Below are 21944 nucleotides of genomic sequence, written 5' to 3'. Positions count from 1 at the left end.
TTTAAAACACAAGCATGAAGTTGTGGAGATGGGAAAAATTTATTTATTGACTTAAAATAATTTTTAAAGAGTAGAATTCATTTGTTAGTCAAGGCTGTGATTAATTCTTATTCTCCAAATTTTGGTGGATGTTGAAACCCTCCCAGCCTCCGCAGTCCGCACCAACAAGGCCATCACGGTCCCTCCATGCCTGCACGGTCAAAATTTGGTGGCCTGGACCCTATTTTGGTTGTTAATAACATACAGATTGGATTTGGTACAGGATCGAGCTATGTCCATTAACATAGTAGCATTAGAAATAGAAGTAAGGAATAACATGATTAAGAGTGTAATATTTCCCTTTAACTCCCAAACAAAACAAGAGAGTTTTTTGTATCCTAACCCATTGTCTAACCGGAGATCCTGAATTTATAAGATACCATAACCCATAGGTCCAGGATCGGAATTCGGAACCAGATTCTGATACCATAAAAAGAAATAAGTTGTTCGGCTGCTTTTATTATCGTTCCCATGATAAATATATATAAGGTGTACAAAGGCATGTGGTTATAATTATAGATATCATTTTACACTCATAGAATCATTTTGTTTCTAAAATAGAAAAGCATTATGCCCTTTGAGAGCTTGAATCTGGCGGTTCATTTTTTCGATTCTTCTATCGAGGTCAACACTTCGTTGAAGTGAGGGCTCCATGGGACGAACATGTGAGAGGATCTAGACAGAGTCTTTGCTGAAATGGGGGCTTGAACTGTGTTGTTTCCTATTCCGAGCGGGGTTGTTCTGTCGGGTGTGCTAGCTCTGATGCGACTGCTCGGGATTTCGGTTCTGAGAGCGGTGGCTGTCCTAGGGCATAGGGTGTGCCGGTGACTAAGAATGGGGGCTGTGCTGGTAGGGTTCTGATGGGACTGGTTCTGGTCGTGCCATTGTCTGCTGCAGGACCTGAACCGCCACGATCAATGCTTGCACCTGTTGAGTAAGTAAGTTGAACTGTTCATTGTCTATTGGTGCAGTGGGCTACTATGGTGGAGCAGGTCTGGGGTACTTCAATGACCCTTGGGAGATTGGAGCGCTACAATGTGAAGCACACGATGCGCCGTGGGTCATTTGTGACTTCATGTTAGTTGTTTTTCCCTTCGGTTGATATTGATGCAGCTGAAGGTTCAAACTCTTCCTCTAGTGCTAGTTTGTTGCCGCAACATTCAGACCGAGGTAGGAATACAACTTGGATGACTCTAAGGTCGGCTGGAAATGGTTGAACAGGCTGGTTGATGTGTCGGGTGTTAGTCTCCTCTACTGGATGGTCTGCAAGAAGTCCGCTTGTCGGAGAGTTTCTGACAGGAGATCCTCCGATGCCTAAGTCAGAACAACGAGGCAACATTATGGAAGGAAGAGAGTTTCAGCCTTGGTCGACTCGTGCCAATTATCTTGCTCGGCCGATGACTCCTCGGTTGATCAATTCTTCGACTGGGGCTGAGGAGTTTACGTTGGATGATCAGCTGCTCTGTTGTGGCCGAGATAGTTCTATTTGGTGTACATCCAAGGTAAATGGAGAGATCTGGTTTGAGGTCAAGGTACCCCATATTTCGCTCATCACAGCCCATCTCCTGAGCCTCCCTTGCCTAGTAGAGCACCTCTTTGGAGGGATCGACCGGATATAAGGAAGAGTAGAGTAGGAGGTAGTGGGAGGACAAAAACAATTAGAAATATTTGTAACCGAAATATGCTACTATTTGTGTTTATCATAATTATGGTTTTAAATACTATCATAAAATATCTTATTAAGAAGGATATAATAGTGAGAACATTGACTCATTGATTTTGTGGGGAAAAACTCATTGGATGCAGAATAACTGGAGTTTGGGGAGGGCAATAAATAGGAGGGCAATCATATAATGATCCGATTGGAGAGAAAGAAGATTTCTTTCAACCCGCTTAACTCGAATCTTTTTTCGAAAAATAACTAGAAGAAGATGGAGAAATCTTGAAATTAGGGCTTTAAGCTCTAGGCATGGAGCCTCTTCTCCGGCCATCTTATCTAATGAGAAGGTTGTTACAGTGGCCTCTTCCCCAACTACCATTCCTAATATTTCAAAGGTTCTGATGATGGGGGTAAAAAATGCTAAATTTACAACTCCTGGCTAGCTCCCCTGTTGCTCCCTTCTCATTCTTGTTTTGCTTTTCGAAAGCTTCTATGAGAAATCTCAGCTCTCATTGGTTTGGGAATGATCATGATTCAAAGGTTATGGTGCACTAAAAAACTCCTAATTCCCAAAGGCATCATGGTGCATTGCATTGGCCATGGGTTGGAATGAGCGAACAGCTAATAAAATAGACTGTAGAGTTGCAATGATGCAGTGTCATTCTTTTATACTCCCACCTTTCATTCAGGTCCCCATCTACTAGTGCCAATGATGCCACCTCTTAGCTTCCATTCCAGAGAACTAGGTGTTTAAGAGCAGTATTATCCATTAAAGCCCTGAAACATTAAGTAAAAGATCATTAAGGAATGGAAGATATCAAATATATTCTTAGAGGCCTCTCACATGATGTTTGCTTTGAGAGGCTAATTAAGCATTTACAGCATTCTATTTTTTTTCTTTGAATATTTTTTTTTTATTTATCAATGAATGACATCATGGCGGGCAAAAAAAATTGTTCCTAGTTAATCTTATCTTGCTTTCTTTTACATTTTAATTGCCTTTCCCAGAGTTTTTTCTATTGCTTGCGAATAGTGTAATGTCATATGCCAGCATTTGATTGACCAATTCTGAGGAACTCGGGCTGTTATTATGCACCATGATAGCAAAATATGCACCTTTTTCACACCTTCAAGGTGATCAAAAGAAGATCCTTCTAGGGTCTGACTCTTACTCAAACTTTATTATAACTTTAACATTAAACTAACAATTGAGGGTTAATTATAACGCATTACAATTTACAACACATGCAAAGCTTCTAAAGGCCAGTTAAACCATAGTTTTTGGATAAAACTCTGGATTTTTTTCATTATTTATCCTAAACAAACTTTTGTAAACTCGAAGGTCGGTGAAGCCATTTCTATTGTTTTCCGAGGTTCTGATCATGTTTTACAATCAGCTTAGGGGAATGCGAAAGATAGGCTTATTGGTCTTAAATTTCATTACTATGCTCAATATTTGACACTTGTGGTTGCATTCAGAAGTGTTCAAATTTGTTAGTCTCAAGCTTACAAAATCGGTGTAAACTCTCAACCATCCATGGACCAGTAGCAAGTCAAAATACGCTACCTGCACCGGCCAATTGTCGCCGGAATCCGTTGATCCTCGAAACCAGTGGGGACTCAATCGAAAGCTACTTACTTCTTTCAAGTCATTCATGGGTGCCCACCATGAACTATAAAGCAAAGCACACTTGTTCAAAGTGCCCCTGGACCCTGCATTAACAACGGAAGGCCAAGTTGGGAGTTACTCCTACTGAAATAGATCAAAAAGGTTCACTCCATCAGGACACAGTTCAATAGCTCTCCGCAGGTAAGAGTAGTGCCAACTGAGAAGATTGGAAAGGTATTCTTTTTGTGAACGTGGTTGGAGGAAATAGTTCTTGTTCTGGTCTACCTTTTTAATGCCCCTCCAAAACAGAGAAATAGGGATAAGAGGAAACATGAAGTACATGTAACTATTTTTCCTCGGAGTTGATAGAAAGGGATATGGCCTGACGCCTGATAGGGGGTCCTAAAATTGTAGACAGTTCTATAGGCAAAGAGAAGAAAAAAAAAGTAGCATATTTATTAATATATTTACATACAAGCTCTATCCATCAAGTGCTTGTATTGGTGCACACCTACAGAAAAGAGCAGTTGTGATAGGTTGCATGCACAGCTATATGATGCCAGCAATATAGAAAATAATTTTTTGCAAGAGAGCGAGAGAGAGAGAGAGAGAGAGAGAGAGTGCATTATTTAGATGATTTCAATAGTGATGATCTTCTATTTAGAGACCACGGACAAATAATTCACAAAATTTCTGAGTCACTGAACCGTTGGTATCTAATTCAGTAATTTCATAGTAATTTTTTCCATATTCCAGTGAACATAAACAAATAATTCAAGATGTTACTAATGATCTACAAAAGTAAAAAAATATCATTGAGTGGATTAAATTAGAGGTCAGGATTGCAAATTAATCACAATTCAGGGTTGCTTCCCTGGGCTTCATGAAGCAACCCTGGAATGGGGAGTCTAAAGTCAGGCAGGCTAGTAAAAAGCGAAAACTTTTTGAACACAGAACTTTCTTAAAGAATAAGAAAAATCATATTCAATTATAATAATTAACGAGGAAGGCCCCCCCGGGCAAACACAAAAACTTTGCAATAATTAAGGGCCTCAAAGATAAAGTAAACCAACTTACATGACATGTGCAGGGATGGCCCACCAATATGTAACTTGGGTTCCAAACTGAGGGTACTCTTCGGTGTGCATAAAATATGATAGAGTATGGTCTAATAGTTTTTTATGCTGCCAGAAAAGCATGCAGCTTTGGAACGGGGTCCGCCTATTTGTTAAGGAATTTGTTTAATGGTTTGTTTACATCATTTTTTTGGGCCTCGCAACGCCGGCTTCTTCTGGAGGCACGTGGGAATGGTCGGATCCGACCGCCGAGTTCTCAAGGGTGGACGGCCGAAAGGGGTGGTCGCTCTTCTTCCACCGCCCCAAAAAAAAAAAAAAATCAAAGGCGGAAAAGAGGGTGGGGCCCAAGACTTGAGTAATGTTGCCTTCCTCCCGCTTTGGGGTGGGGTCCACATTCACCAGAATATTTGGAACCTACTCTTTCCAGCTCAGCTTGTGTTGGTGTTGGCTTTGGCTCGAGCTTCTTCAGCTCTTGGTTGGATTCGAGGATTGTTATTTCTCCTAGTATGTCCGAAATTGCCTTTACATGAACATAAAATAATAAAGTTAAAGTTCTCATAAGATTAAAAATAAATCATATTTATATTCAATAGTTTGAAAAATGTACACCTACTTCTCTGATGGCTTATTTAGATGATCAGACTATAAATTCTATGAAATTCATGAGTTAGGCTACTACAACTAATAAAATCATATGATTATAAGTTGGATAGGCCTATATTAATAAATACTCAAGGGTAGCTTTAGAGTGAAATGACCCGAATTCTATAGAAAAAAAAATATTTTGAAGTTTATTTTATCTAATATGTTAATTCATAACTTAACAAAATATTAATCAAATTATTAACCTTAAATAAAATAGAGATGCCACATGAAATTTTTTTAAAAATGACTAGAAAAATCTTAAGCGACATAACAACTATTAAAGGATATAAGAAAATATGTGTATTCTCTTTCCTACTTAAAGATAATTTTAATTTTTTATATGAGATAAACGGTTTCACTAATGTCATTAATTTAACTGAATATAAGTGTAGATTTTACAAACTATTAAACGTAAATATAATAAATGTAAATTTGAATTTTTTTTATAATTTACTCAAATAATAGGCCTCACTGATTTTAAGAAGCATCATAATTCACTTTGACTCCCATATATGCTAGGCCTCTACTACTCTAAAAAAAATTTATTATAGTGATCATTATTAGCATGTATGACCGTAAAAATGAGAACTTTTAATTATTATTTTTGTTAAATGATGAAACAATGACTTAGTTAATGACTTAATAAAAACCAATTATATGTATGTAACAAATGCAGGTGTATTTGAACCAATATAATGCTTGTTCGTTTAGACCTTTGTATACCATTTGTTTAACTTGAACTCAAAAACAAAATCCTATCATATTTTGGTCCATTGGCACCCTTCTCCTCTGGAGAGGTCCCGGAGTTAAGACTCCACATAATGGCTTGAGCATTTGTATTTTTTATTAGAATAAATGAAAATAAAGGAAAACAATTAATCTAAGGGATCACAAGGGTGTGGTTGCTTGCAATTGATGCATATAAAGTGCTGGCATTACTTGTTGATTAAAGCTGGTTGTGGATAATTGTTTGGGAAGGTTTTTCTAGTATATTCCGATATTTTAATCCTAAAATTTTTCTTGGTCAATTAAACATAATCTATATAATCAGAGATCAGCTAATCATCTGCCAAAGCCATATTCATTTGTAAGGCAACTGTTACAGTTGTGCCTCATACACTTTCATCGAAAAAAATTCACATTTTGTTTCATGATTTGATTCTACAATACCACCTCCAAATGGAGATGCTTGCAACTCATTAAGCTAAGCCTTTGGTAAATCTGTGTTCACGATTTGAGTCAAACTCTCCAATTGCAAACTAAATTTATGGCCACTTCAAAAGTTTTGAAAACAATAAACTAGACCCGACCCCATTAAATTGACCCAATTCAAATTTGATTGGTAAATATTTCTCTCATCTTTGGAGGTCTTGACTTTAAAAACAAACTTGAGGCAGCATGATTCAGGGAACCAAAATAGATCTGCTAAATTACTTATATAAAATATCATTGCATGGTACCTCGACCCATACATGTGAGAATAAACTGTATCTACCTCCATAAAAGTTAATACTTGGTCGAACAAAAATCCCATAATAAACAGTTGTGTTTAGGTCTAGTTTATAGCAAAACCTAACTGCCATTATTTATCATAAAAACAATTTTTAAAATTTTTAATAGTAAAATAATTACTAAAATAAGATTTGTTATTTTTTATGAAATAAAATCATATTATTTTTTCGGGCCGAGATTTGGAAGTAAAAAATAAATTTTGAAAACAATATTATTTTATTCAAAAAATAGTATAGGTGAAAATAATGGCCGTCATTTACATTATAAATATCTATTATTATTTTTTTCCCACGGAGAGGAGTTGCGGAAACTGTTACAACTGTTATAACGGTTATAAGGTCATTATTAAAACCCATGGTTGGTATCTAAAAACTTTATCAATAATCCATGCTTTCAGTAGCACAGCCTGCAACTCGATTAATTACCATTTACCTGTCCATATTAAAAGTGCACTAGATACTGTTTGGCGTCGCTACGGCAACCCGAGTCCAGACAAGAAGGGCTCGTTTGGTTCGCGGGAAGTATTTTCCCTCCTAGGAATATGATTCCTGGGAATCAGATTCGTGGGAAGAGGATACCTAGGAAAGTACTTTTGGCATGTTTGGTTAACCATGAGAAAGTGACAAATTTCCAAAGTGCTTATGTTTGGTTGACCATCCACTTTCCTAGGAAAGTTATGTATAATTCCTATTATGCCCTTAATAAAAATTAGGTCTTTAATGCCTCTTTAATGCTTCTTTAATGCTGAAGGGTCTTTTTGGGAAAAAATAAAAAATGAGTGATTCCCACCTCATGGGAAAGTAACTTTCCCATGTTTCTCATGGGAAAGACTTTCCCATGAAATGTGGGAATCATATTCCCATGGGAATACAACTTTCCTATCTCTCTCCTTTGAAAACTCCAACCAAACAAGAGGCATTTCATTACTTTCCCGTTGACCACACTTTCCCCCCTCCTTTTCCTGCGAACCAAACGAGCCCGAAAGAGATAAAAATCTAACCGCCGCCGACACTAAATCTGCTCTCAGAGACAATATGGAAACGGAATCCAACACCGAGAGGCTCCAAGCCAAGCCATAGATAGCTTCAGCAGCCGCCAGCACCACCGCCCCATGCCACATCACCTTCCGACCTGGCACTGCTTAAAGGTTGGCTGGCTCGCTCTCTTTTTTTTTTCGAGTCACCACCACCACCACCCCCACCCCACCGCCCTGCTTTCCAGTCCCCCACCTCGCTTAACCATTCCAATCTTTCCCTTTTCTTCTCTCCTTTCCCCACCATTTGCCTTGAAGAAACATCCCTCCTCCCTTCTCTTTCCACCTCTCTCTATCTCTAGTTTGAGATTGGATGATCAATATCGTATAGTGATTGAAGCATGGTGAGTTTATGATCATTGAGTTATCTTCATGGATGAAGTATGGTATTATTTTTGTGTCCATTGGCTGATTGTTTTGATCATTGCTTCTCTTTGGATGGTCAGGGGACTCCGGTGAACATCATCGTCGGTTCTCATGTGTGGGTCGAGGATCCTGAGCTCGCCTGGATCGATGGCGAAGTCACGGAGATCAAAGGCAGCGATGCCACCATAATCAACATGAACGGGAAGACGGTGGGTTGATACTGCATCCATCGAATGAATCACCTTTCAGATTCCTATCAATTCTTTCTTCTTGGATTCTTTCTTTTTTGATGCTATGGATCCAATCAATACACTTTTGCAGTTGTCATGCCTGAATTTTCTTTGGCAGGGTGAACGCAAGATGAAAATCTCTGACCTCTCTATTGATACCTTTTTATCTTTCAGAGCCAGTTCTAAGTTTACAATTCAGATCAATAATAAACTGATCATATAAACAATATGAAAATTTCTGGATCATGAAAAATCTGCATATATGATCAGACGTATGAGCTAAATCATAAAACTCATAGATAGATAGCTTTTTGATGCTGGTGTTATGTCTAAAAGAAAAGTCGACCATAATTCATAGAATATTAGCAATAGTTGGCCATCATCATGAAGTTCTAGCCTGCATGGCTGTGCGTTTCGGTCTATTTATCAAAATTCTCTTTTATCAAGCAACAAGAGAAATAGAGGATCAATCTTTACCAATCCAATATGCTTAAAGAATGATTCATTTGAATTATGAATTCGGATCCAATTAATTTTCCATGAAAGCATCCAGTCTGCAATCTGTAGTGCTACCAATCCTTTGACAGTCTTAATCAAATCATGAAGCTGTTTTATGTTCAACCAGTTCTCTGTTTCCAGTTTCTGTCAAATTCTTTGACAATCACAATTTAATCATGATGCTCCGTTACTTCTGTTTATCATTTATATAAATCCACTTATCAGTAGCATAAGAAACCTGTATGATTCTCATCATTAAAATAGTCCAACACCTCATTTGGACACAGAGCTTGACATACTTCGAAAAAAAAGAAATTCACAAGATTTGATAAATGTGAACATTTTTATGTCCTTCTGGTCGAATTACTTACATCATAGCTAAAGCATACAAAAAAATGAAGATATTTTTTCCCATAAATGACAATTTAAAAAACATCATGGCCACTATCTAGTTCAAGCATAATGTTGTAGCTAGATTCACATGCTACTGTTATAGGAATAAAACTTCCGAGATTCTGGTGTCCAATGGAATTTTACCATTTTAGGAACAAAATGAAATAGCTTGCCACATTTTACAGTATTTGAATACTCCACTCAGTAATGATATCTTACAAAGATTAATTCAGATATTGATCAACTATGCAGATAGTGGCAAATCTTTCCAGTATCTATCCAAAGGATACAGAAGCTCCTCCTGCTGGGGTAGATGATATGACCAAGTTGGCTTACCTCCATGAACCAGGAGTTTTATCTAACCTCGCCTCCCGCTATTCCCTGAATGAAATATATGTACGTTATCATCATCCATTTTCCCTATTCAAAATCAAAAGCTTTGTTCAAAACAGGGAACGTAAGCCCTCACAAGACATATGAATTCGACAGACATACACAGGGAATATATTAATTGCAGTGAACCCTTTCCGAAGGTTGCCTCATCTCTACGACGTACACATGATGGAACAGTACAATGGTGCTGCATTTGGGGAGCTAAGTCCACATCTTTTTGCAGTCGCAGATGCCTGCTACAGGTAGAAGATACATAGATTTGATTTTCAGCATCATAATTCAAGTATAAACCTATTGACACAGCTGCTAATGGTGAGTCTGTATCAGAGCAATGATTAATGATCAGGGGAGCCAAGCTATCTTGGTTAGTGGGGAGAGTGGGGCGGGTAAAACAGAGACAACAAAAATGCTCATGAGATATCTAGCTTTCATGGGTGGAAGATCAGGTACAGAAGGTAGAACAGTAGAGCAGCAAGTCTTGGAGGTAAAACATACTCCCTTAATCTTAATCAGAACTTTCTAACAATGTCCAATATGAATCACTGGATAATCCATAAAAAAGAAAAATGTACATGCAGCGTAATAAATGTTGATGTTATTCAATGCAGTCTAATCCAGTATTAGAAGCATTTGGGAATGCCAAGACAGTCAAGAACAATAATTCAAGGTGACTAACATGCACTTCTGTTGAATGTATTGTTTTTGCAAGCAAGATTTTAGAACTCAATGAATACTTACATGGAGAAGTGTTCACTCAGTCGTTTCGGTAAATTTGTTGAAATCCAATTTGACAAATATGGGAAGATTTCTGGAGCTGCAGTCCGCACATATCTTCTTGAGCGCTCGAGAGTTTGCCAGGTATCTGACCCTGAGAGGAACTATCATTGCTTCTACATGCTCTGTGCTGCACCACCAGAGGTATTTCCACACCTAAACTCCGAAATGTTATAATACAGATAAAATTTAAAATAAGAAGCCTACATCAAAATTTGCTTCTCTAGACTGTGAATTCCATTGTAAACAAAGGGATAAATCATTTTTCAGGATGCAAAGAAGTTTAAAGTTGCAGATCCGAGAATATTCCATTATCTAAATCAAACAAACTGTTATGAAGTAGCAAATGTGGATGATGCAAGGGAATACCTGGAGACTAGAAATGCCATGGATGTTGTTGGAATTAGTCAGGAAGAGCAGGTAATGATGTGACAGGAATCATACTTCAACAAAAATTATAAGTCATCAAAATTAACATAAGATTAATTTTCCATTTGTAGGATGCAATCTTCTGTGTAGTGGCTGCTATCCTTCACCTGGGGAATATCAAATTTGCTAAAGGGAATGAAATCGATTCCTCCAAGATAAAGGATGAGAAGGCAGTCTACCACCTTAAAACAGCAGCAGAGCTGCTAATGTGCAAACCAACTCTCATGAGCTTAATAAACTTCCTTTCAGTCATTTTCCGATCATTCTTCTTACACACTGAAGATATTGATTCTCTCAGGTGTGATGAGAAGCTACTTGAAGACTCTCTTTGTAAGCGTGTGATAGTTACACCAGATGGTAACATCACAAAGCTTCTTGATCCAGATTCAGCTGCACTTAGCCGTGATGCTTTAGCAAAGACAGTATACTCAAGGTTATTTGACTGGTAAGGACCCAATATGATCCAATATTCCTGCATGTTTATCATGCTAAATTTACAAACTTGGTTTCTGTTATCTTGTTGGGAAACTGCCAAAACTAGCTTTTTATTAACTTGGTATGTTCAGTAAGCTACCATAACTATGAAAGTTTCAAACATTTGTAAGTCATTGTATCCGAAGTTCAGGGTATGTCCATGGCTTATAGGAGGCCTACTCTGTTCCTCATCGCAGGATCGTAGACAAAATCAACAGTTCAATTGGTCAGGATCCTAATGCAACAAACATAATTGGAGTACTTGATATCTATGGTTTTGAGAGCTTCAAGATAAACAGGTGAGCTACTGAAACTAGTTTTCCAATTAAAATCACAGTACCTAACAACATAACCATCTTCATGGGTATATTATCAAGTTTTTTCACGATCAAATTTTTTATCTGGCAGTTTTGAGCAACTATGTATCAACTTAACAAATGAGAAACTGCAACAGCATTTCAATCAAGTATGCATAGCTTAGCTGAACCTTGTGTAACTTCCATGCATTATGAAATGATGTCTACTAATGTGAAGTATGCAAATATGTCTACAGCATGTATTTAAGATGGAGCAGGAAGAGTACACAAGAGAAGAAATCAACTGGAGTTATGTGGAGTTTGTAGACAATCAAGATGTGTTGGATCTTATAGAAAAGGTACAGCCTGAGCCTACCATTTAATGCTAAGTATCTGAATATATACTAAGTTCATAGAAAAGCAAGAGGGTACTCATAGCGATTACTTTGCATCTGTATGCAGAAACCTGGAGGAATAATTGCACTTTTGGACGAGGCATGGTATATTCACTATTCCATTGCAAAGGAAAGAGATTATTATGATTATTAGAAAACTTCATCATAGAGCAATTATTATAAACTATGATAGATAATACATCAGTGGAGCATTAAAAATATTATAGCAGAAAACAAGAAAACTTGATTAGTAGGGTGCTCTGTATATATCTAGGATTACCGCATCAAATTTGACCTAAGATGGGATTATCGGTTCAGCCAACCTGTTAACTAAGTCAGAAGTTTCTTCATATTGTAACATATGTTCCAAAACACTTTCTTTAACAAATGCATATCTTGGGATTTGAATCAACATAAAAATTTTAATATCCAGTTTGATTTATTTCAGAACTGATTCATATATAGAATGAAATGCATTATCCACATGCTGCTCCTCCCTATAAATATTGTCTTCAATTCTAGCTAATATTAAAAAAGCAGATCAATGAAAATATTTCATATGTTGCAGCATGTTTCCAAAATCAACTCATGAGACATTTGCGCAGAAGATGTACCAAACATACAAGGGACACAAGCGTTTCAGCAAGCCAAAACTTGCTCGAACTGCCTTCAACATCAATCATTATGCTGGAGATGTAAGTAAAAATCCAAATAAAAATTAATCCTCGGGCAAAAGTTATGCTAGCAAGGCATTCAAAGCACAAGTTTTCTACTTAACAGGTTACATACCAAGCCGATCAGTTCCTTGACAAGAACAAAGATTACGTCGTGGCAGAACATCAAGCTTTATTAATTGCCTCAAAGGATCCTTTCGTAGCAAATCTCTTTCCTCCATTACCAGAAGAATCTTCAAAGCAGTCCAAGTTCTCTTCCATTGGTACTCGCTTTAAGGTATGCCCTTACTATAGGCATGCACTCCATCTTGGCAAAAAACATATCCTGAAATTCTCTTATCTCGAAATTCTGATAAGCTTTTGACTAAATTTGGCAGCAACAACTACAGTCACTCATGGAAACTCTCAACACAACAGAGCCACATTACATAAGATGTGTGAAGCCCAATGCTGTACTGAAACCAGGGATCTTTGAAAATATCAATGTCTTGAACCAATTGAGATGTGGGGTCAGTAAAACATTTTGGGCTGGGATTCCTCTAAGAGGAAATTACAGTAACTTATAATTCCAATAATACGTTTTTGACTCTTTTCCTGATATAGGGTGTGCTAGAAGCAATCAGGATCAGTTGTGCAGGGTACCCCACAAAGAGAACATTTGATGAGTTCATTGATCGTTTTGGAATGCTTGCACCAGATGTTATAGACAGGTAAGAAAAAGCTTTCTAACAAATAAGAAGTTAGTTAATTTTTAAGCATGAACTGAGTGCCCATTTGAAAGGGTGTGCTACTTCCAGTGATATGTCAACCACTTAATCTTATTGCAGCTCCGATGAGAAGGCAGCATGTGCAGCTATTTGTGATAGAATGGGCTTGAAGGGCTATCAGGTAACTGCAATTAATAACCCGACAAGTGAATGCCCACGAAAAAAATGGTGAATAAGGAAAAAAAACTAGACGCACTGTTTTCTGTGGAAATGGAAATTGTATATTCTAAGAATTTCAGATCATATTTATTGCTATCAGATAGGAAAGACAAAGGTGTTCCTCAGAGCAGGTCAGATGGCTGAGCTAGATGCTCGAAGAATTGAAGTTTTGGCTAATGCTGCAAGACTTATCCAGAGGCAGATACGAACACATCTGGCACGGAAGGAATTCATCATTCTACGGCAAGCCTCAATTCAGATGCAAAAACTGTGGAGAGGTATTTTACTTTCTTCTATGACTATTTCATGTGCATGTAAAAATTTAACTGCTGACATGGTCTCATATGTTCCCATTGCATCCTGCAGCAAGACTTGCACGAAAGCTATACGAATATATGAGGAGAGAAGATGCTTCAATACGTATACAGAAATATACACGTGCTCATACTGCCAGAAAAGCTTATACAAAATTGCGGGCAGCAACAATAGTTATACAGACAGGATTATGTGCCATGGCGGCCCGTAATGAGTATAGACATAGAAGGAGAACTAAGGCTGCTATAATCATTCAGGTATATGTTGTAAATGGATGCAGGTTTTAAAATTCAATGTGGATATTAGGCAATGGATAAGACGTTTGAATTATATATGTTTGTGTGATTGTGTGTGTGTCTAAGCTGGAGTTGTCATTACTTACTATTATGGCTTACAGACTCAATGGCGTTTGCATCAAGCTCGATCAGCTTATAAACAACAAAAGAAGGCCACTCTGATACTTCAATGCCTCTGGAGAGCACGCATTGCAAGAAAGGAGCTTCGGAAGCTCAGAATGGTGAGCTGTCCTCAAAAATCAAGTGTTATACTTTGAGTGAATTTCTCTCGTCCTATGATTTTATTGAGGACTGAAGATACTCATTCTGCTGGATTTACAACATACTAATAGCAGTAAGATCTATATACAGGCTGCAAGGGAGACGGGGGCACTCAAAGAAGCCAAGGACAAGTTAGAAAAGCGCGTCGAGGAGCTTACGTGGAGATTAGAATTTGAAAAACACATGAGGGTACTTTATCATCTCAATCTGATTGGATAAGTGATGACCACAGTAGTTCAATGAATTTAATATGGGGTTTATTATGTGATGTAGATTGACCTTGAAGAAGCCAAAGGGCAAGAAATTGCAAAACTACAATCTGCATTACAAGAAACGCAGGAGAAGCTTGAGGAAGCCCATGCGACAATAATCAAGGAAAAAGAAGCTGCAAGAATAGCAATTGAACAAGCACCACCAGTAATCAAAGAGGTGCCTGTTGTGGATAATGCCAAGTTAGAGTTGTTAACAAATCACAATAAAGAGCTAGAGGTAAAGAACATATCAAGGCTCCACTTCAAGGCTCCACTATTCTGTTTACTTGACATATATTTCCTATATAACTAAAAGCAATCATGGTAACTAGTTTTTGAATAGGAAACAAGAGCTGAAAGACGATGCTTTGAATCTTCATACATTTTATATGCAGAAAAAGTATCATACTGAAGAAGAATCTATAATAAACATTGGCTGAATAAGCCTTTTTATTTAATGTAGGATGAGTTAAGTATCTTCAAAAGCAGAGCTGAAGAATTTGAGAAAAGATATTCTGAGGTTCAAAAACAAACTGAAGCATTACTTAAAGACACAGAAGAATACCAGTCAAAATTAAGTCAACTGCAAGAGACGATAGAAAGGTAACACATGCAACATCTGCTCTCTATTAGCTTTTATTTGGACTTCTCCGTATATTTTTGTTTAGGAAAAAATTAGGTACTCCACAGTAATAAAATACAACTGTTCATCTATTTTATATTGCAGACTTGAAACAAATATCTGTAGCATAGAGTCTGAGAACCAGGTCCTGCGGCAGCAATCTTTGGTTGCATCAACAAATGAAGATTTGTCAGAGCAAATCAAAAGGTATTTCCTGTTTTATTTAGGAAGCTGCAATTTTTCAAATTTGATTTCCCAAAGAATATCACTTGGCAACTTTGTCATTTCATGTCCAGCCTTGAGAGCAAAATTGCCACATTGGAATCAGAGAATCAGCTGCTGCAAAGTCGACCAGTGGTAGTTACGCAACCAGCTATAACTACTGAACTGGTAGAACCACCAGTCATTAAGGTACAGCAATCATCAGCAGTCTTAGGTACCCTGTGGCATCTCTTCATTAATTTAGTATATTTTCTCAGGCAACTAATTGATCTTATGATTCAGGCCTTGGAGAATGGCCACCAAGATGGAGAAGAATCCAAAGTAATTACAAAAGTATGTGTACAAGCTATTTTTTTTCTTGGGGGGGGTGGGGGGAGTGCTGGTTCTGCTAAAAGATATTGTGAAGAATACTAATGCTGATAAAAGAGGAGTTACTGCAAAAATCTTAGTTATAAGCTAACAAAAGTTTACTTGCAGGAGTCACTGGTTTTCCCTCTTGTACCAGCTCTAAGCAAACAGAAGTCTCTAACAAACAGGCAACAGGTATGTCAGTAGCCACCTATCCCAGCATAATACCTACATGAACCAAGAAGAAAGCCAACTCTGAGACATTCCTTGTTTTCCATTCCTTAACATCAAATTCTGTAATTGTTTTGTATATATAGGAAAACCATGATGCACTTATCAAGTGTCTCATGGAGGATAAGCGTTTTGACAAGAAGAGGCCAGCTGCAGCATGTATTGTTTACAAGTCACTGCTCCAGTGGCACTCATTTGAAGCAGAGAAGACAAACATATTTGATCGCATCATTCATACAATCAGGTCATCAGTTGAGGTTGTGCTCTATGACTTGAGCTTGTACTCATAGCAGTTCTTTGTCCATGCTGCTAAGGAACTCCCTCATTTGGTTAATTTATTTCCTGCTATGTTCAGAATCAGGAGAATGTTGGAGAACTTGCTTATTGGCTTTCAACAACATCTACCCTTTTATTTCTTCTACAAAACACTCTCAAAGCAAGCAGTGCATCAACTACAAAATCACACCGAAGTCGAACCACAACTGTCACTTTGTTCAGTAGAATGGCACGAGTAAGATATTTGATACATTAGTAAATTCATGTCTAGGCAGCAAAGTAGTCAAACTAGGAAATATTTCAAAATTTTTATAGCTGGATCTCCTCATGAAAAGCCAACATTCCCTCAATTAAGGTAGTCCTGATTAGTTTGTCGGGAATACATTTCATTTTTTGGCCTTTTTGTTTTATTAATATAACTGGATCTAACTATGCAACACCAATCCTCTAGTTTTCTCGGACTTGCAATAATAGTGTTTTCAAATATTACAAAACCATTTCATTTATTAATATTGATCAATGTGTACTTGCAGAACACCCGTTCATCTTCATCAGGAATGGGGATTTCCAGTGGGTACAGTGGAATGGTAGGCAAATCTGATGACCAGTCCAGAGTGGAAGCAAAATACCCAGCCTTACTATTTAAGCAACATCTAACTGCTTATGTTGAGAAAATATATGGAATGATCAGAGACAGTATGAAGAAAGAGATCAGTCCATTCTTGACCATGTGCATACAGGTATATCCATGAACAAAATATGTGATCTTCAGCAATAACCTCTAGTAAATATGTTCAGTAAAGTTAAAAAAAAAAACTGATCACAGGCACCAAGATCTGTAAGAGCTAGATCAATTCGTGGATCTTCCAAGAGTATCCATTCCACTATAGTAGCAAAGCAAGCATCTAGTATGCACTGGCAAAGTATTGTCAAGAGCTTGGATCGCATATTGGGGATAATGTGTGAAAATTTTGTAAGTCCAAAGCTTCCTTTATCGTTTAACAAGATGCATCAGAATACTCATCGAACATTTCATACAGGAAATTCTAAATTTCGAAAAAGAATGTTTTATATCATATATGTTTCTTCCAGGTGCCTTCTATGATAATAAGGAAAATTTTCAGCCAAGTATTTGCATTCATAAATGTACAACTCTTTAACAGGTATGTGTTCCTGGAAATAACCAACATGTTCTAATGACTAAGAACAAAGAAGTAGCTCCTCCATCAAAAGTGGTCTAAGAAAGGAAGAAAAAAAAGACTTAAAATCTTGTATAATATGCTACTTGGTTTATCTGCAGCTTGCTACTCCGTCGGGAATGCTGCTCATTTAGCAATGGAGAATTTGTTAAGGCTGGCTTGCAGGAGTTGGAACAATGGTGCTCCAAAGCTACGGAAGAGGTAGCTAAATGGAGTCAGCATATTAGTATACAATATTTAGCATGAAATCAAACATAAGGAAAAATAATGAAAAGGAGGAAACTGGTAGGAATTTTCTGATAACATTTATCTACTTCCAGTTTGCAGGGTCTGCATGGGATGAGCTCCAACACATTAGGCAAGCAATCGGATTTCTGGTATGTTGGACAGTGTATCCTATGTAAATGCCCATTATCAATTTTGTGAACAGATAAACAGAACACAGCATCTTCCACATGCAGGTTTTGCATCAGAAGGCACACAAATCCTTGGAAGAGATCATGAATGAGTTATGCCCGGTAAGTTAGAAACAGAACTAATTTCCCCAAAACAAAACAGATTTTAGGATTCTAAGCATTTCTTCCAGGTCTTGAGCATTCCTCAAATCTATCGGATTGGAACGATGTTTTGGGACGACAAATATGGAACACAAGGCTTATCTCAAGATGTGAGTATATCCTTCCATTCATTTACTTCAAGAATATCTGTTGTTGAGACTTGAGTCTTCGACAAGCCTGGCTTCTATTTATTTTAGGTGTATAGATCATAGTCATAAATCTGGCATTAGAGCTGGCCCGAATCTGGAGTTCAATTGATGGAATGAGCAACCTAAGAAAAACAAAAATGGCTAGAAAGAAAGTCACCAATAAGAAGAGCTATCCAATGACCAGAGTGTAGCAGATACACAGAACGGCCTACTTGGTTGAACTAGAGCGAAAGCCATCAAGTGGAATGCGCTAGCATGACATAGTGTGATCGTCATAGAGTAGACTGACGAAGATGCCAGCTGCAGAGCATGGCTATCAGCGACAATCCTATCTAAAACCCCAGCCTTCTGCACCTCTAATGCCTAAATTTTACTTTTAGGTGTACCGGGACAATCACCCTACCAGGACAATGGAACATTGGTCGCCCATTGGCACACATCAACATTATCCCTAAAAAATAAAAAAATTGAAGATATCCCTGCCAGCTTCATAACGCCCTCCTATAATCTTGCCTAGCGATGAAAATTCGAACTTCCATGAACTAAGGCACACCCTTTGCTTGGCAACCAGAATTCTAGATTCTTCAAGTCTTACTGTATATCACCAAGGTTTTGGACTTGGATAATTATAGTGCGCTTGGTCTACCTCGCCTTTCTCTCTAAACCAAAAGAAAAATAATCCACTCATACCTATACAACAATGTATCAAACATCTTGTGTGCATGACAGGACGACCAAAAAAAAATAGAGAAAGCTAACACCTTTTTCATATCAATCAAACTGATATCAGGTAATTGGTAAGATGAGGACAATGATGACCGATGACTCGATCAACATGCCAAATAATTCTTTCTTGTTGGATGACGATTCGAGGTAAGATCAACAACCCAACTATCATAAAATTTCTAAAACTCATTAAAGAATTCATCTTTTTATCTAAAAAAATCACAAGGAGAAGAGCTAGATTATAGAAAATATTAACATTAAAAAAAATAATTAATGGCAGCATACCGTTCTCGTTGGACGACATATCACGGTCGGTGCTGGACATCAGCCTCGCCGACGTGGAGCCGCCGCCGCTCCTCCGACACAACTCGGAGTTCCATTTCCTCTTACAACAGCGCACGGATTGAGAGAATTTTTTTCCCATTTTTCCATTTTTTTTATTGTCAAAGGAAAGGGAATGTGGAATGTAATTTTTTTGGGTGTTCAAAAAAATGGTAATTTTTTGTTTTTTTTTTCTCCTTTGAAAAATCTCACTGATTTTTTGAGTCAAAGGTGTGTCTTTTGGAGTTGGGTTTTGTTGGAGGGTTTGTTACTTTGATTGTAAAAAAACAGGGAAGCTCTTTTTTATTTTTTTTTTATTTTACAAATTGCAAAATAGAGAAAGAGAGAGAGAGAGAGAGAGAGAGAGAGAGAGAGAGAGAGAGAGAGTCAAGTTTGCATTTCTTGGATTATTTGTCATAAAAAAAAAAAAACATGTTAATGCATGTTGTTTTTTTTTCTTCCTTCATAAACTGATAATGGAAAGGGATTCATTAGGAAGTCTTTTATGTTTGTTTTTTTCCCATATCTCTGAGTGCATAGATTCAAAGTCTGAGATAACTTCTCATATTCCCTCAAAAAAAAAAAAAAAAAATCTAATGTAAAACTTATTTGTAGTATTTTGGTGCTGTTGTCTCCATTTTTGTTCTGCTTTTTAGTGGTTATGTGATGCTAATAATTGAAAACAAGTTTATATTGCAACACTTTGCAGCTGTGATATGTATTTGATTCAATTGCAGATGACAAGGCATGAATTCAGATGTGTCATCTTTTATTTGTTGGTAGCATGGGTGGATATCAAATGATTTGATGTATAAGGGAGGAAAGAAAAATGTATTAAGGGTGTCAAATTTGTCCATGCTCCCACATCCACCAAACATCGGCAAATCTGCTCTTTAAATATGGTGATCACTTCAAGTATTTCAATCATCATCAGCCCATAAACCTTGCCAAACTTCCCTCCGATTATGATCTTATGGACGGGGATAGAAAATTTAGAGAGGACAAATGTTTTGCTAAAATAAATCTTACAGTAAAAAGTTTTTTTTTCCTATTAAGGCAAAATATTTATGCTATTTTAGCATGAACATATTCAAAAAAAAATAAAAAAATAATATATTCTGAAATTTTGCTGATGCATGTGTGACATCGGTCCACAACACATAATTTGAGTGATGAGCTACGAAGAAGGCTCCACCCAATCCACGCTCCATTTGTCTCGCAGTAAATATGCTTCATGATAGAGAAGGTATTTCCTCTTGTTATGTTGCAAATATGTTGTAACAAGTGGTGTGCATCTCCATCTTTTTAGTCTATGCTTGAATTTAGGTAATTATTGTAGCTGAGTCGCCCTCAACAAGAATAAAGTCAGCTCTCAGGCTGTGCCGAGCATAAATAATACCAGCTTATGCAGCCTTTAATTTCGCTCTTGAGATCGATGCGTCAAAGCTCGGACTCTCCCTCAGCTGATATGAATTTAGAGTCTGGTTCCCTAATTATAAATCCTGCTTTATCTTTATTGCCATCATTCACATACCACAATCGAAGTTGACTTTAAAAAAAATTGGAGACGGAGGCTCCCAGAAAATAAGCATCAGAAGTGCAATAAGAGCCGAGAAGAAGTCCCCGAAGCTGTCAAAAGTTCAGTTGAGGCAAAATATCTACTTTTTTTTTTCCTTTTGCAAATGGCATTGAAGGACACAATGATTGACGAGCGATAGGAAAGTAATCATGCGCAATATAAAATTCTCTACTTTTCCCTTCACAAGTGGTATTGAAGGACAGCAGGATTGAAGAGCAATAGGAAAGTACTCATTTGCAGTATAGCTTTTGTGTGTGAGGTGTCTATTTCAGCTAGTGTGATGATGTAGGAGAGATAGTAGGTTACAGCTCTAGCCTTCCAATCGTAGCTCCAAATCTTGCTTGGCATGACCCATGCATTGCTTTCACAAATGTCCCAAGAAATTTATGAGACGTAACCAAATAATTTGTGTTGTTAAGGAAAACAAAGTTGTAGATATTTGACACTTTAGAAAGGAGCGAGTATTCAAAAGCTTACACAGGTTTCTCCTCCTTAAAGTGACTAGTAATTTATTTCCCTTTTTCATTTCTGTATTTGAGCCCTTAATCATCCTAAATTATATGGCATTACCTAGCTCTTTAATTTCTAGTTTTTATTAAGATTTAAAAGTGGTGTTTGTAAATATACGAGAAACTGTTCTCCCATACTATTTTTTTAAGATTGATATTTGCATATATACATGTAATATTTGGGATAAATTTGTATTAATATAGAATGAAGATGTCAGAAGATGTCAAAAGCCAGATATTTCATTTTAAATTAACTTGGACATCTTTATGCAAAAGTATTCCTCCCAAATTTTCAAATGGTATAATGGGTTGCAAGGATAGATTTTTTTTTGGGGGGCTAACGTAGCCCTTCGAACTTATGGATAGTATTATTTTCCTAACATCTACCACTATAGGTAACATAATTTGATATAACATGATATAGTATAATACAATAAAATACAATACAATATAATTATGTATATTGTATATAGTTATAATATTCATATATTATGCATTGTAATTGGGGTAATATTATAATTATAATACATATACATATACATATGACATAACAGTAAACAAAAGGATATTTTGTTGTCCTATTTGGCCGGCTTTATTAAACCTTATTGGTTAACCATTCTTACTTAGGACAAGCTTTCACTTTATTTGAAGATTAACCCA

At 37.1% G+C, this 21944-nt stretch overlaps 1 protein-coding gene and 1 long non-coding RNA gene across 4 annotated transcripts; one reads left to right on the top strand and one right to left on the bottom strand.

The window, feature by feature from the left end:
* Nucleotides 1-7742: 7742 nt before the first annotated feature.
* Nucleotides 7743-19702, top strand: LOC103712562 (myosin-12). Its single transcript, XM_008799111.4, has 40 exons — nt 7743-7918; nt 8021-8149; nt 9314-9457; nt 9551-9696; nt 9782-9938; nt 10063-10121; nt 10213-10372; nt 10499-10648; nt 10729-10865; nt 10956-11102; nt 11329-11430; nt 11540-11597; nt 11685-11786; nt 11890-11927; nt 12391-12517; nt 12603-12773; nt 12874-13005; nt 13100-13206; nt 13324-13384; nt 13523-13700; nt 13789-13994; nt 14135-14254; nt 14385-14483; nt 14568-14783; nt 15009-15148; nt 15273-15374; nt 15464-15578; nt 15672-15722; nt 15867-15932; nt 16055-16225; nt 16324-16479; nt 16778-16984; nt 17071-17217; nt 17337-17407; nt 17545-17644; nt 17764-17820; nt 17905-17961; nt 18030-18110; nt 18940-19022; nt 19156-19702. The coding sequence occupies exons 1-40, from the start codon at nt 7916-7918 to the stop codon at nt 19280-19282; spliced, it is 4680 nt and encodes a 1559-aa protein (XP_008797333.2). The 5' UTR covers nt 7743-7915; the 3' UTR covers nt 19283-19702.
* On the bottom strand, nt 9073-19261 carry LOC103712561. 3 transcript variants are annotated; one of them, XR_005513124.1, is made up of 4 exons: nt 19161-19261; nt 10193-10384; nt 9557-9690; nt 9073-9442 (listed from the first exon to the last, which is right to left on the bottom strand). It is a non-coding gene; the product is annotated as an uncharacterized LOC103712561 (long non-coding RNA). The 3 variants fall into 3 exon arrangements; XR_005513125.1 differs by having other exon boundaries at nt 9557-9687; XR_604950.4 differs by lacking the exon at nt 19161-19261 and adding an exon at nt 12612-12891.
* Nucleotides 19703-21944: the final 2242 nt, after the last annotated feature.

The sequence above is a fragment of the Phoenix dactylifera genome, chromosome 8 (assembly GCF_009389715.1).
Source record: "Phoenix dactylifera cultivar Barhee BC4 chromosome 8, palm_55x_up_171113_PBpolish2nd_filt_p, whole genome shotgun sequence".
NCBI classification, from domain to species: Eukaryota; Viridiplantae; Streptophyta; class Magnoliopsida; order Arecales; family Arecaceae; genus Phoenix; species Phoenix dactylifera.
The sequence above is the reverse complement of the archived record's forward strand: the minus strand, read 5'-3'. Positions and strand labels throughout refer to the sequence as shown.